Source organism: Pipistrellus hanaki (genome assembly GCF_964339955.1).
Source record: "Pipistrellus hanaki genome assembly, chromosome: 3".
Classification (NCBI taxonomy): domain Eukaryota; kingdom Metazoa; phylum Chordata; class Mammalia; order Chiroptera; family Vespertilionidae; genus Pipistrellus; species Pipistrellus hanaki.
Window position 1 is genome coordinate 14,128,094 of NC_140505.1, and position 15,271 is coordinate 14,143,364.

The following is a 15,271-nucleotide window of genomic DNA, read 5'->3' on the forward strand; positions in this document are numbered from 1 at the left end:
AAAATAAAGGTCATAATTCTTTTTAGTTCCTTACTGCTTTAAGAACTTGTGATTTCACAATCATAATCTTTCCATGCTCTTCCATCTCAACAAAACATTTTTACAAAATCAAGTCTATTTTGATCCTGTCAGTTGCTGAAGAAAGGGTCAGAAGCCCCTTAAAATGTTAAAATTGAGATGTCGATAATCATGATTTCTATTTATTGGTGTAGTAGGTGTTCTTCATTTTTATTCAAAAAAGTAATTTGTCTTCTAACTACTTCAGAGAAATACAAGGGGGGTTTATTTTTAATCTTTATGTTTTAACCTTTATTTTTAACCTTCTTACTGATAACATACCTATTTAACACATTAACTTATATCCCGCTGTGCTGTGTGTGTGTGGTGCGCGCATGTGCGCATATATATGTGTGTGTGTGTGTGTGTGTGTGTGTGTGTGTGTGTGTGTGTGTGTGTGTGTGTATGCTTATCTTTACATGTATCCTTTCATTAGTTTATTAATAATAAAAATTCAGACTTTGGAAAATAAATTTTTTGCTTGCTTAATTTTTTTATTCCACTTATTTTATTCTAATCAAAGAAAAATATTTTAAGCCATCCATTTTCTCCATTCTTGGCTGCTATTATCCTGACTGTAATTGCCTAGTTGTGTTTCTGACTGATCTACTGCTAGCCTTTATTTGAATGTTATTAAAGAATATAAATGCTCCATAGAGCACCATAGTCTCGGCCAGAATATTTTCAGATTCTCAGCTAAAATGCAACAGAACCTGTGGTTTGGCTGTTAAGTAAGTAGTTTAGATTTGTTGTCAGAGTGCGTAAAGGACATCCTATATTCATTACGTCGGTTGTAGCTGCAATGTAGCATTTGAAAAATAGTTTACTGTTTATGGATTGTAGTCCTTGGGCACCAGATAGTGGATGTTGGAATGTATTGCAGCAAAGCTGATTAAAGTACTTGGCTCGCTAACAGTAAGAGTAGAAAGCCATTTGCAACACCTGTGTCCGACTCTGTCAGATATATGTAAATGTTTTCGTTTGAACACTTTGGTTTATTATCTATGAGGGAATACCATTTTTGCAAAAATGTGCCTTTTGGAGAAAACTGTAGGTAGACTGATTTTAGCTTTGAAGATCCCAAATACTTTGCAGTTTTACTACCTAGCTATTGGAGTCACTTTTCGCTGTGACTTAGATTTCAATAGTAGCTACTTTCACTCCCGATTTTAATGTTTTTACTATATATAAGGGAATTTATATTTACTCCAAAATATAAACTATGTCAAAATTCATTGTTCTACTCTGTCCACCTCCTCTTCGCTTTGGGCCACTTTTCTTCCCAACTACAGTTCTCTGGAGTAGAGCATAGAAATAGTTTACATAATCACAAACTTAGCAGCTCTTTAAATATACTTTGTACTACCCTTGTTAAATATTTTAATATTTCCTCATTGCTTTCAAAATAATGTTCAGAGTTCTTAGAGCGTCATTCATGATCTTTCTAATTCTTCTCTGCCTCATCCGTACCCATTCCCCTGCAAGTCCTTTGTTTCAGGTTTGCAGAGCTACCATTTTCCTTCTCCTCACCCTTCTTTATCTGAGGATCACCTGTCTTCCTTCAAAACTCTGTGCAAGTTTCCCCTCTTTCAGGAAACCTTTCTTGAACTATAATTACCTGCCTTTTATTAATTCCACTTAGACTAGACTTTAAGCTCTTTATAGCACTTTATACGATTCTTTTTATACTCTACTGCAATCGTTTGTTTACTCGTCTGTCTCATTTGATAGACTAATATTCCTTGACTATAGAGATGTTAGTGTGTGTCTTGGTTTTGAATCTGGCATATAGGCCTTTCAAATAAATGTTCATTCACTGAAAGAAAGACTTCTATGGATAATTCCATAATTTGATTTTCTTTGCTCTTGATATTTAAAATGTTTGAGATTATGGGTTATACCATTTTTCTCACAGGGGCATTTTAAATTAACTCTCCAACTTCCATATTGCCAACTAAAATGTTTAGTAAAGATAGGTTTTTGGTTTTGGGAAGTCAAGAGCTTTATTGGTGATGGATATAATAATACAAATCTTAAACTGTGAATCAGTTAAAGAATCTGGAGTGCAAAATATGGGAAATTGGAAAGGCCAACTCTTATCATCAGGAATCATACATTCTAGCTTGATAGCATGTCATTTTATTGGTATATAAAATTTCCTTAGGGAAGAATAGATTTTTAAAAAATGATTTTTTTTATTAGAAAATAACTTTTCACAGTTCTTAGATTTTAATGTAATCTTAATTTGAAAGCAAGACTTATCTAAACTAAAATAATATTTGGCAGTGATGGATTATAGAACTTAAATATGTGGTTGGTGGTCCTGAAATGTCTTACAGTGTTTGCATTAATAGTCTGCATTCTGTAGCAAAACAGAAACAAAATGCAAAGAAAGCTATATTTATAAGTAAGATTATAAATGTAATTTAAGCTTATTTCTTAATAGCATTAAACATAAGTATTTCTTCAGAGAGATAGCAAACTGAGCCCATGTACTGTTAAAGCTGAATCATAGTCCTGGCTATTCTCTTTCTCTATTGAATGAACAGATGCTATACTATTAAAATTTCTTATTCTAAGCTTTCAAAAGAAACTTGTTTGTTAAATCTTGAATACCCTGGGAAGTTTGTATTGAAGGTCTTAAATTATATACCTCTTTCTAGTCTGTGATATTAAAAAATAGAATGAAAAAATGTATTCACATCTCAATAGTTAGATATCTGCTCATTCACAGAGACCCCCAGCCTGCTTTTTAAAAATAGTTGTAAGGTTTATTGTTTGTTACAACTTGGTACAGGATCTGTATAAAGTGTAAAGATTACGTATAGCATGTTAGAATATTATTGTCATTTAAATGTATTCACTGTTTTGGGTTTTGGAGCGCTGCCTCCAAGAGGTTCATAGCATTTGGTACGTAGTTCACGTATTTCTAGTCTCCAGACCTATCCTATCCAGGCAAAGGCTTCAGGGTTCTGATTTTTTTTTTTTCCTTCTTCTTCTGCTATAATACTCAGCAATGGCAATGAATGTGTGTTTTTTAACTTTCCATCTCTTTACCAAAAAACTGAGTTTTTTGAAAACAAGTAATGTGTACCTTTAAAGAGCCACATTATTTTGCTTTTGTCTCAGAATGTATTATGCTTCACAAGTATACTGTGACAGGCTGAATAGAAAAGGGGGGAGGGCGTATTGTCTTCAGCTGGCATGCTGCTATCAGAGGGAATGTGTTTCTGGACACGAGATTTAGCATTCATTGGTTGTCTGAAGAAAGCTACTTCATCTGAGGATTGGACAAGAAGCTGCGTCAATTTGCTGCCCGTCTCCAAGGCACTGGTGATGCTGCCTTCACAAGCTGGCTAACGTCACAGCTCCATCACCCAGCGGGGTGTGGACTATCTTTTTCTCTTCTTCTCTACTTAATTCTCTGTTTGCTGCCTGCTGCATTCTTAATCTGTCTTCTGCCAAATGCTAACAGCATGATATTTTGTAATCATCTAGGTGAATACAAGAAAGACGAACTCCTAGAAGCTGCTAGGTAAGTGATTCCATTCATTTTAAGTGAGTATAATGCGTTTAAGGGAGAATAGGGGGTGGGCAGGTGGAGGACTGTAAAAATTATAACATGATATCGTCTTGCTTGATTTTATGCAATAATGCAGAAAAGACCTTATAGTAAATCTTCGTGTATTTTACTTTACATGATTAGCTGCATTAAATGAGGCAGTCTCAGTCTGGTGATGATTATAAGGTTAATTGTATTTGGAACCTATCTAAAGGTACCTGCAAACCTTAGTTGCCCGGCTTTTCCAATGATATTCTCAGAGTATTTAAATATCTATACCTTTATTTTTCTTTAAAATTTTTTCTAGTTTTCAAAAGCTTAAATGAGGGACATAAAGCAAATGTTAAAATTCTCATTCATTTTCTTTTGTTCTTGTTCATTTATAATTTAATTGATTAGCTCTTTACTGCATTTTGTATATATTTTTAACTCCTGTGTTTTAGATCACTTATCAGAATAAAGTTTGCTTGTAATTAGGAAGGTGACTTTCTGCAGACAAATAAAACATAAAAATGTAGAGAGCTAGATCTTTCAAGCTGTACTACTAAATGGTGATTAACAGGAATTAATTAGGAATGTATTAATTGAATTGAATTTAGCAAAAGAGAGTCATTTAAAAACATATGAAAGAAATTGAAGCAAACCCATACTATTTTCCTTCTCGTGAAAATATATCTATAAATATACATAAGAGCTCTGTAATTTTAAAAGAATGACATACCTTTTTATAGGAGTGGTAATGAAGAAAAACTAATGGCTTTACTGACTCCTCTCAATGTGAATTGCCATGCAAGTGATGGACGAAAGGTAAGTTATTTAAAATATAATATTCCCCTTCAGTAATTTCTTTTTGCTTTACAGTTAAAATGTTTGAGGTTGGCATATATATGTATGCATATATAACCGTATTTCCTGGCATCTTTTCACTGTAAAATGAAATGCTGCTGTATCTGTTATTGGCAGTTGTGACATATTCATTGAGCTGCTGAAGCATGGATGTTAAGCCTTCCTCTTTAAATGTCAGACACTGAAAGTTGTTTGTTAAATGGAACTGTAGTTTTGTAGGTGATTAAAATTATAATAACATTTTTCTGTGTATGATCATGGAAACTGGCAATATCTGTTTATGTCCTATTTACCCATTTTTGTTAGGATATATGTATTTTTTATTTCCTATTTGGCAGAGGAAGATTTATTTATTAGATACCAATACTTTTTCAATTTAAAGCTGAGAAAATGTTGCTAATGATTTTCTTTAGATCTCTGTGATAGCCATGCTTTTTGTTTTTTGTTTTTTTTTATTGGATAAGTTTTTATCATGGTATATGGACACTATAAAGTCTTTTTTTAAATGGCAGTTAATTTTTTAATGTTAAAATATTGCTTTTATGGTTTAAAATCCTAAAATATGTTTAAGGTTACACTGTAAATATTGAGGGAAATCATCTTGTGCCTAAAATTTAAAGAATTAATTCCTTTGAGATTATTCATTTTGAAAATATGCTATGTAAACTATGAGGATGGATGGTGTTTCTTAGAAATAATACATATTTTGCCTTTAAAAATTATTTTTCTGAGTGATGATTTTATAGATCAGAATTATTCAGTTTTTCTTGACTGCTTTCACACTTGTTTCCCATTCTAAAGAAACCCATAGAATAGTGGCAAGAAATGAATCCTCGGAATATGTGTTGTTTGTTACTGTAGATGGCTTGCATATTATTTCTCATGGTCTAATAAGTGTTCCACTTCTCTGGATAATTTGAAGAGAGACTTATACTTTCATGTAAGGTTAAATTATATATATATAAAACGCTAAACTAGCAGAGATTTACTAAGTACTACTAATAGCTTTGTGGAGATTTTAAACATGATAACTGCTCATTTTCCCTACAGTTTTGAGGTTGCTTTGAGGATTTTAACATTCTTGAGTTACTTTAAAGCTCCAAATTTTGTTTGGCTCCTCTCTGTAGATAAGTGGCTTTTATCACAGTGCAGAACAGGGCATTTTTATCAATGGTAAGTGCAGCAATATCTTTAGCCAGAGCTCTTTATAGAACCCAGCATACTTCATTTTTCCATAGCCATTTTAATATTGCAGAATTTATGTGCGATTACTACCGCCAGAGTCGATTTCCATTCCAGCCTTATTCTTCCATCTTTATCCTTATACCTTGACAGTCCCATTTCCAGCTCAGCAATCCTAATAATTAAGGAGCATGAACACTAATAATTAGCAAATTACTTCTTCTCCCGGCCTCACCCCCTACACAAATATATAATATATAGAGAGCTCCTTTATCTTTCCTTCTTATCAAAAGAGGATACACTTTCCTCATTCCTTTTAGCTGAAACCAAATTCCTATGGCTCCTTTTCTGAATTACTCAATGGCCTTTATCAGAGTTATTGAATTGTAGTTATTCATACATGACTTTTTCTTCCACTGATATATTAGCTCTCTTTTGTATTTTGCATCGGACCAAGCCAAGCCCTTTGCATGTAGCAAGACCTTAAGATAGGAATATGTTCCCTGATAAGCAGTTTTATGCTCTGAGTGAAAAAAAAGTCATCTGTTCTCTTTATCATTTAGATAATTAACCCAGAAATATGTGAATAGGGATTTTATATTTCCTGTTACTATATATTATTACTAGTATTATTTTATTAATTTATTTTGAGTAATTGTACAATAAAGGAGGCATGTATTTTAATGTTTAGAACATTTTAAAGTATTTCTCAAATATTCTACTGAATGATTCAAACATAAATAATGCAATAATTTTATAAAATGTACTCTTACTTTTTAGATTACCAATTTTCTCAAATTATAAAAGATTAAACAAGCATTTATAAGATTTTAGTGCTATTTCTGCACATAAAAAAAACATTTAAAATTTTTCATTGTTATGCAAAATGCAAACAACATTTCAAAATTAAAATTGAATAATGTTTATATTTAAATATTACCCATATTTGGCACAAAGTAGTTTTTACTAAATATATTAGTTGCAACAGAGCCACAAAGTAGTAAATATTCTGGGTGCTAATGGAGATTGGGATAAGATCCCTTAGTTATGACATTATCTTTGTTTTCTCTCTATTGATATTAATAAAACGTGTAAGCAAATCTACCTATTAAATTACAAGTCTAATTTTTATATTTAGTATTTTTTCAAGCCATTTGCATGTATTTACCTGGAATTAGAAACTCAGGTTTTATATGAAGAGGATAAAGGCTCTTTATATATATATATATATATAGTAAGTTAGTTTATTTCTTGAAATTGTATTTTAGGACACAGTGCAGAATCAAATTCATTTTTAGAGGGTTTCTAAATAACTATATTAATGCTTAACTGAGTCCAGGCCTGTCTCTGTTTTTACTATGATTCCTGGTTTGCAAATTAAAAAGCCCATGGGAATGTCAATTTTGTAATGTTTTTAGAAAAGAATTGCTTCTTATACATTAACTAGTAGGTGGAGAATTTGCCTAGATATGTGTAGGGATTTTAGATTTCAGCATTCCTTTTTAATATAATGCATGGGATTATATATTGACAGTGTAAATTTTAAGTAGTTTCTTAATACTATTTGGTGACTTCATGATTATCTAATTAGTTAATATGTGAATGTTAATATTTTTATTTCCCACAGACATTTGTTTTTCTAACCTATAGAATTATGAAAATAGTAAAGCATCATTAAGGTTTTAAGTAATTTATATTTTTATTTTATTCTTTTATTTTACATGTAAACCAAATGGAACTTGACTACTTTAGAAATTTCCAGTTGTTTTTTATTTTTCTCTAAAGAGCAAAGGCAGTTTTAAGAAAAGAAAAAAACAACAACTTTGGTCTGAAATTCTATTTTTATAGAATTATATGCATGTTTTAATGATGGTCACTTTAGAAACTTGGGGCACAGATATAATTTATTCTTTTTGTGTCTCTTGTCCAGAATGATTAGGTACAATATTCCACAATTATTTTGAATTGAGTGGAGTACAACCAGATCCTTAAAACAGATTGTATTTTCAAACTTAAATTTGTTTTCAATTACTCTTCCTTTACAGTATTTTCTATCATATTCTTTTTTGTTTATTAGTTTTTTAATATATTTTTATTGATTTCCGAAAGGAAGGGAGAGGGAGAGAGAGATAGAACCATCAATAATAAAAGAGAATCATTGACCGGCTGCCTCCTTCATGCCCCATACATACTCAAAACCCAGGCAATGTGCCCTGACTGGGACTCAAACCGTGACCTCCTTGTGCTCATGTTGATGCTCAATCACTGACCCACACTGACTTGGCTATATCAGACATCTTATTAGCAATTATACAGATGTTCTGGCCTTGATTGATATGTAAACCTAAGGAGATGATTGTCTTTTGTTTTTTAGTATTTTCATAGGGATACCTTTTTATAATGAATGAAAATATTTGAATACATCTCAAATTATTTTAACATTGAACCTTCTTCAGAGTTCATTTTGGTCCCTCTCCTGTTATTTTTCTTTCCTGGCTGCCTTTATTCTCTTTCAGAATAAATGTTCTGAATTTATCACTCCCTCATAACAATGAGGAGGTTGGAGTTGGGCATTACTGAACATACTCCTAAATAGGAATACTATGTATCTTTGCAGTGCCTGCTGTTGCTATGATTATATGTCAACAAATATTGACAGTAACTAATATTTGGTTGGAACTTTATTTCTGGTATTTCAGATTTTTTCCTGCTCATTTCATTCATTTAACCAACATTCAGTATTTAACCATATGTAGATTACTCTGTTAAGTGTCATGGGAAATAAAAATGTGTTTCGTGGTATTGGTTTACAGGGAATTTAAAAATTGATAGAATGATTAAGATATAATCTAATACATTGACGCTAACACACTAAAAAATGTATGATTCCTTTTGCCTGTGATACAATTATAAAGTGTAGATTTAAGGTGGGGTTTGTTTTCTGGCCCTTTTATTTTCAAAGCATCAGTATTTAGACATGTATGCTCTTCCGTAAGAAACCACAAATTTAGATTAACAGGCAATTGTAAGAAAATGATTTAAATTCAGAAAGATTAACTGAAGAGTTTTTTTTAAATGTCATATTTCTACTTGTAAATCTTTGCTTCCATAATATAGTCAATAATTTATAAGACTCTGGAAACAGAAAAAAGTAAAGTGTTTAAACACTATTTTATATATACATCAGTTAAAAATAAAGTAAAATTTAGTACCATCCCTTGAAGGCATCATAAAAAGTTGTGTGATGTAATTGAAAGAGCAAATAGGCTCTGAGGTCAGACAGAGTGGGTTCTGGTCTCTGCTCTTTCATTTTCTAAGTATGGATGTGGCTGTACAGTTTTCAGTGTATTCATTGATATGGGAAAAATCATCCCATTCCACAAGGCATTTGAGAGGATTAAGTGAAATAATGTGATTAATGTATACAGTTTGTAGCACATGGTAGAACCTCAGTAAATTAGATTCCTACTCCCTTGATATATTTTTGAAGCTTTTTAACATATTTAGAATGGACACTGACATACTTTTGAGTACTCTAGTGTTCTCCACTTAAACTGTATTATCTAGGCTCACTCCCAGGTAGCATTTGGATAAAACGTATGTTACCAGGTAATCTACAGAGCATATAATTGAGTTAATTATTTTGGAGCGTGGCCTTTGTTCCCTTACCACCCAATATTATTAATTACCAAATAATTAATAAATTTGTTTAAATTAGCAGCTTATAAATTCAGAAATATTTTCTAGAGCTATATATTTTTTAATGAGAACACACTTATTAAAATTAATATCTGGCTGAAAATAATGCCACGTATTCATTTAAATTCCAAAGCACATCCATGAAGCACAAAGAACATATAGGATTAGTGTATACTTTTTTTGTATTTATATTTAAACTTTAGGTTTATATACATTTGTCATATTGTAATAACAGTATTATTGGTTAACAGCTCTGTCCTTCAGTGTAAATCTTCTCTGAATATTATGTTTGACCAGCATTTTTACAATCCTTCTATGATAGAGTGTTATTTTGAAAACCCCTCAATGAACTGTGCCCCTCGTTATTTATGCCCCTATCTAGTCCTCTCCCACATAAACTCTGACTAAGCCCAGGGCTGCTTTGATGAATAAAATAAAGCAGAAGTGTTGCTGTGCCATTTCCAGTACTAGCCCCTGAATTGGTGTGGCGGCTGCCAACTTCTTGCTTTTGGATTGCTCTATCTTGAAACCCAGCTGCCATGCCATGAGGCAGCCCAAGCAACCATGTGGAGAAGTCCATATGGAGAACTAAGGCCTCCAACCAGAGACCCACCTGAGCTCACTCAGGCTTCTCAGAGAACCTAGCCACCCAGGGGTCCCAGACATCCTGGCCTCTGCTTGAACTCCCAGTCCAGCCTCCAGGTGACATAAGCCATCCTAGCACCCTAGGGTATGGGGCAGGACTGCCCAGGTAATTTGGGAGGTGATTTGTTATCTAATAATAGGTAACTAAATTACCTCTAGTCTAAGAAAATGTAATTTAATCAATGCTTATTATCTGTTACATCATTTCTCAGGTGGATTACTAAAAGTAGTTCTTTCATAGCTCCTTGGAAGAATAGAGAAGATTTCAAAATAAGACCCCAAAACATTATTTTAGATATGTTCAATTGCATCTTTTGGGATTATGGTGTTATGGGGAAAAAGCAGGAACTTAAAAGTAGAAAACCATTTTGAGTTAATATTGTTATAGCTATGTGGTCATGGCAGTTTTATTTTATCTCTGAGTTCTGAATTTTTTTAGCCTAAAAAATAACAGTTTGGGCCACATTAGTTCTAAGATACCAACTCTTAACATTTTAAGATTGTAATACATTTTATAATTTACTTGAGGCCTGGTGCATGAATGCACCAGAGGGGTCCCTCGACTAGCCTGTGGGATCATGCTGAAATCAGTTCGCCAACATTCCCTTAGGGATCCCGGATTGCAAAAGGGCGCAGGCCAGGCCGAGGGACACCACCAGTGCACAATTGGGGCCGGGGAGGGATGCAGAAGGTTGGCTAGCCAGGAAGAAACCACAGGAGAGCTCCAGGGCATGTCCGGCCCATCTCACTCAGTCCCAATCAGCCAGACCCCAGCAGCAAGCTAACCTACAGGTTGGAGCATCTGCCCCCTCCTGTGGTCAGTGCATATCTTAGCGATTGGTCAACTATCTGCCCCTTGGTGGTCAGTGCACGTCATAGTGAGTGGTTGAGCGGCATTAGCATATCATGCTTTGATTGGTTGAATGGATGACTGGACACGTAGCATGTTGGGCTTTTATTATATAGGATTTTTTATCAGTAAGTAGTAGTTATCATAATATAGAATTGGAATATACAAGAGCCCATAGAGTCACACTAGTAAAAGACTCCTGGTATCTCAAATAAAGTTTATATGGAACCTTTTTCTCCTTTAAGAAAGTATGGGCACATGCTTGGCTCCATATGGCCTTTAGTGGCCTATAGCATCGTGCTCTGTTCTTGTCAAATCTTGGTAGCTTAAAAGGTCATACCATATTCTAATTTTCAACTTACATAGACCATACTTCAGATGTTACTTGGGATTACAAGAAGATCAAAATGCAGTAACTCTGCATTAGGGAACTCATCAAGTGCTTTAGGTGTAATTATATATCTAATCACATCACATCTTTAAAGTATATCTTGCTGAGTGGTGCATGTCTTGCTGTAATGCAAAAATCCCTTAGAGCAAGTTTTCTTGCCTACTTATGTTGGGATGTATTGTATAAAATCTTTATGCTTATGTATATTCATTTTGTAACAATAAGGCCTTGAAAATCTCTTTTTTATTTTTCATTAGGGAATCACTTCTACTAAAATAGTCTCTATTTTGTCAGGCATGACATTTCTGCTGGTGAGGGTAATTAGTACCAGTGCCAACTCTGCTCTCTCTGAAAAAAGAATTTCTAGTAAAAAAGAGACCATAGTGTTAAAAAGTAGGTGGTAAAACTTAGGAGTTCATTTTAGTTCTGCTTAGCCACCCTCCTCCAAACTGTGGTTTCTCCTACACTCATATTCAAAAAGTACAAGTTTCTTGCATTCTGAGTTTATAGTTGAGGGATAGAAAATAATTACATCATTTTGTGTATGATTTATTGTTAAATTTGATTTAGAGGCCAAATTACAAAATGACACTTTTGAATCTTCTTTTAAAATTGTAACCATCTATATTTAAAGGTACTTTTTGCCTCTATAAATACTAATAAAATCTTTATAGGATAGGGTAGATTGTAACTGTAGCAATAGCTTGAAAAATATTCATGTGGTCTAGTGGCAAGGGAATAGAAAGATCAGGAAGAAACACACTAAGTGGCCTCAGTGGCATTGCTGCCATCATAGTGCTTCAGGTAAGTGGGTGCTGGGTGGTAGTATTTACACACACACACACACACACACACACACACACATATATATATATTGTATATATATATATACATATGGACAGAGAGATAGAAACATCAATGATGAGAGAGAATCATTGATCGGCTGCCTCCTACACACCGCACACTGAACCAAGGCATGTGCCCTGACTAGGAATCAAACAGTGACCTTCTGGTTCATAGGTCAGTGCTCAGTCACTGATCCAGCCAGGCCCTGATTGTAGGGAGTGGTTATAGGGTTAAGCCTGGGACTGACCTGTTGGCAAAGCCACAAATAAGTCTCAGCTTAGAGGGCACAACCCTCTTAGCATAATTAAGCTTGACTTTATGCTGCCCCCTAGATCCTATCTGGATAGCTAATGGGCTGTGGGAGGTGCAGCAAGGGCTGCCAGAACAAGTGAGACTCACAAGCACATTGTAACTATGGTGACCACTACTACCTTGTTTACCTCTGGCTATAAAATAAAGCCTCAGCTTGCCATCTGGATTTTCTCTGTGGCCTCAGCTAGGCACAGGAGATCCACCTAGACCCAGCTTATTCTCTTTGTCTTCTCTTCAATCCTTCGCCGCCACCCTCTCCCCCCTCCCCGTCAGGCTCACCGAACCCTTGGCTGAACTGGCCCAGCACATTGGTGACATATTTTTATTTATCAATTATTACATGATAAAGAGACTTAAAAATACCCCTATAATGATTATTACTTGATTATGATTTCTTTAGCTTAAACTGTTCAGGTGAGAGTATTCTGAAAAAAGCTCTTAAATGTTTTTAGTAAAGGGTGGACCTTACTGTGTAAAAAGGCTTACTTCGGTACAAAGAAAAATCTGATCTCAGAAACTCTTCTGGCCTGATGAGAAGCAGAAGATTTGGGATTTAAGAACTTTGAAGCTATCTGTAGCTTTGAATTAGCATTATTAGGAACAGTGGATTGGCAGTAATACAAAATCAACATAAACTATTGACTTCTTAATTCATTGTTTACCAGTTGTGTGGTGCTCAGGTTGGGATACAGTAGATTGGGTGGCTAACAGAAACATTTCTCATAGCTCTGGAGGCTAGGAAGTCCAAGGGTAAGGTGCCAGCATGGTCAGTTTCTGATGAGGGGCTCTTGGCCTGGCTTATGGAGGGATCCCTACTTGCTAAGAGAGAAGGCGAGCTCTGGGTGTGTCTTCTTTATAAGGGCACCACTCCCCTTATAAGGGAGGCCACCTAAGGGCCATCTCCAAATAGCACACTGAGGGTTAGAGCTCAACTTACCAGTTCGGGGGACTGGGGGACACAAACATTGTAACACTTGCTTATTTTTGTATCACTACTTTTCTTTCCCCTTAAAGAAGTATAATTACCCAGGAAGCCTACTTCTTCCCCTCTCCACATCAAATGCATATTTATCCATTTACTCACTAGTTCAATTAAATTAGAATTATAAAGGGAAATTTCTAAAAGCATCACGAATTTTCATAATATTTTCTTTTAAAAAAGACTGGTTTCAGTGACTAAGAAAATAACTTTGTCCACTAATAATGGCATCAGTAGTAGAACTTTAAAAACACTATAAGTACCTTGCATACTTTTTGAAATGCATATTTGGGTAGCCAAATTAGTAAGTTTGGAAATAGACTAATTCTGAATATACAATATTTCATATATTGATTTTCCTTTTGTAAAGTTACTTTTGTTTTTTAATAGTAACATGATAATACCCTACTCTAAATACAATAGTGTCAAACTAATCTTTTAGTTTCAGAGAGAGTTCGAAACCTATGAGATTGGGGAAGGGGCCTCTGGGCAAGGAACAGAGCTAGAGATCTCTGCTCCTGTCTACCTTTGGCTGCTGAAGTCACATATGCAAACTCAGAAACAAGGACTTCGTCACTGAAGGAACATGAGGTGACAACATATCTCAAAAGTCTTAGAGCTCTTAGTCACATTGAAATCAGCTAAGGAATTTACCATTCTCCCTCTTTACACAGTTAAAGGGCTATCTAATGATCCAAGGTTGAATGATTCTTTCATAAATAATCTTTTAAGTGCCTGTCAGTGTAACGTGTTTCCTATTTCAAGAACAAGTTATTTGTTGAACATTAGTTAGAATTTTGGATGTTTAGATTTGAAAACATAAGATTGTAAATATTAACCATAAAAAGGAATTCATGTGAGGTTTAGGTAATGTGAACACTTTTCTTCTTAAAAGTATAAAACAACATGTTACTATCAGACCAAGAAACCTGGTTTCCATAAAGTATGCCAGCTGTTTCTCATTAAACAATGCAAAATTAATGTTGCACCTCTGAGAGTGCTAGGCATTTTTTTTCCATACAAACCCTAAGAGAACATGCTAGAAACTCATTTTCATGCATACATTTCAATTTTTCTGCTGATATTGAGACTGGAAAAGAGAAACAACTTTCTGGCTGTTGAAGAATCCCCTTGGAGTTTCCAAAATGATGATATTAAGTTAAAATTGAATTAAGTTGGTATTCAGAGTGTCATTCTCACAGAGATTACCCTGTGGATTTCCCATTCTTTTTTGTTTGTTCATTTTCTTTCTCTCTTTCTCTTCCCAATACATGCACTTGAGATAAAGATAGTCTTTGCCCTGGCCGATGTGGTTCAGTTTGCTGGGTGTCATTCTGTGCACCGAAAGGTTGCCAATTCAATTCCTAGATAGGACACACACCCAGGTTGCAGGCTAGATCCCCAGTAGGGGTCATGCAGGAGACAGCAAATCAGTGTTTCACTCTTACATCGATGTTTCTCTTCCTTTCCCTTCCTTTCTCTACAAATCAATAAAAATATCTTTAAGAAAAGTAAGTCCTTTACATTACCACTTTAAAAATAAATGTTTACTATAGAAGGCAGTTGAAGTATAGAAATACTGCTTTATATTTCATAAATTCAACAAATTTACAAATGCTTTAGGTCCCATTTTGAAGATGACCACATATGTTACTTAGAAAGAACATTCTTTATTAGGCTATAAAATGTCAATCATTAGTCCACCTCTGTTCATGTAGTCTATGTAAAATTCAGAGAAACTTTTTTGGAAAAGGACAGTATTGGAACCTTCACTGTGATATCTCTGACAGACAGATAACTGCGTTATCTGGCTCTATCTACTTCAACACATTAAAAAAAAAAAAAATGAGAGCTCACTTGTTTCTACCAAACCACATGTGGATTTAGTGTTGAATTAAGGTC

The 15,271-nt window shown here is 34.3% G+C and overlaps 1 protein-coding gene across 1 annotated transcript in view; it reads left to right on the forward strand.

Moving 5' to 3' along the window:
• TNKS (tankyrase) overlaps nucleotides 1-15,271 on the forward strand; it is a 150,462-nt gene that overhangs the window by 78,621 nt on the left and 56,570 nt on the right. The window contains exons 4-5 of the mRNA XM_084877032.1: nucleotides 3,556-3,592; nucleotides 4,351-4,426. Coding sequence (XP_084733158.1) covers nucleotides 3,556-3,592; nucleotides 4,351-4,426 — 113 coding nt within the window. The remainder of the gene's footprint in view (nucleotides 1-3,555; nucleotides 3,593-4,350; nucleotides 4,427-15,271) is intronic.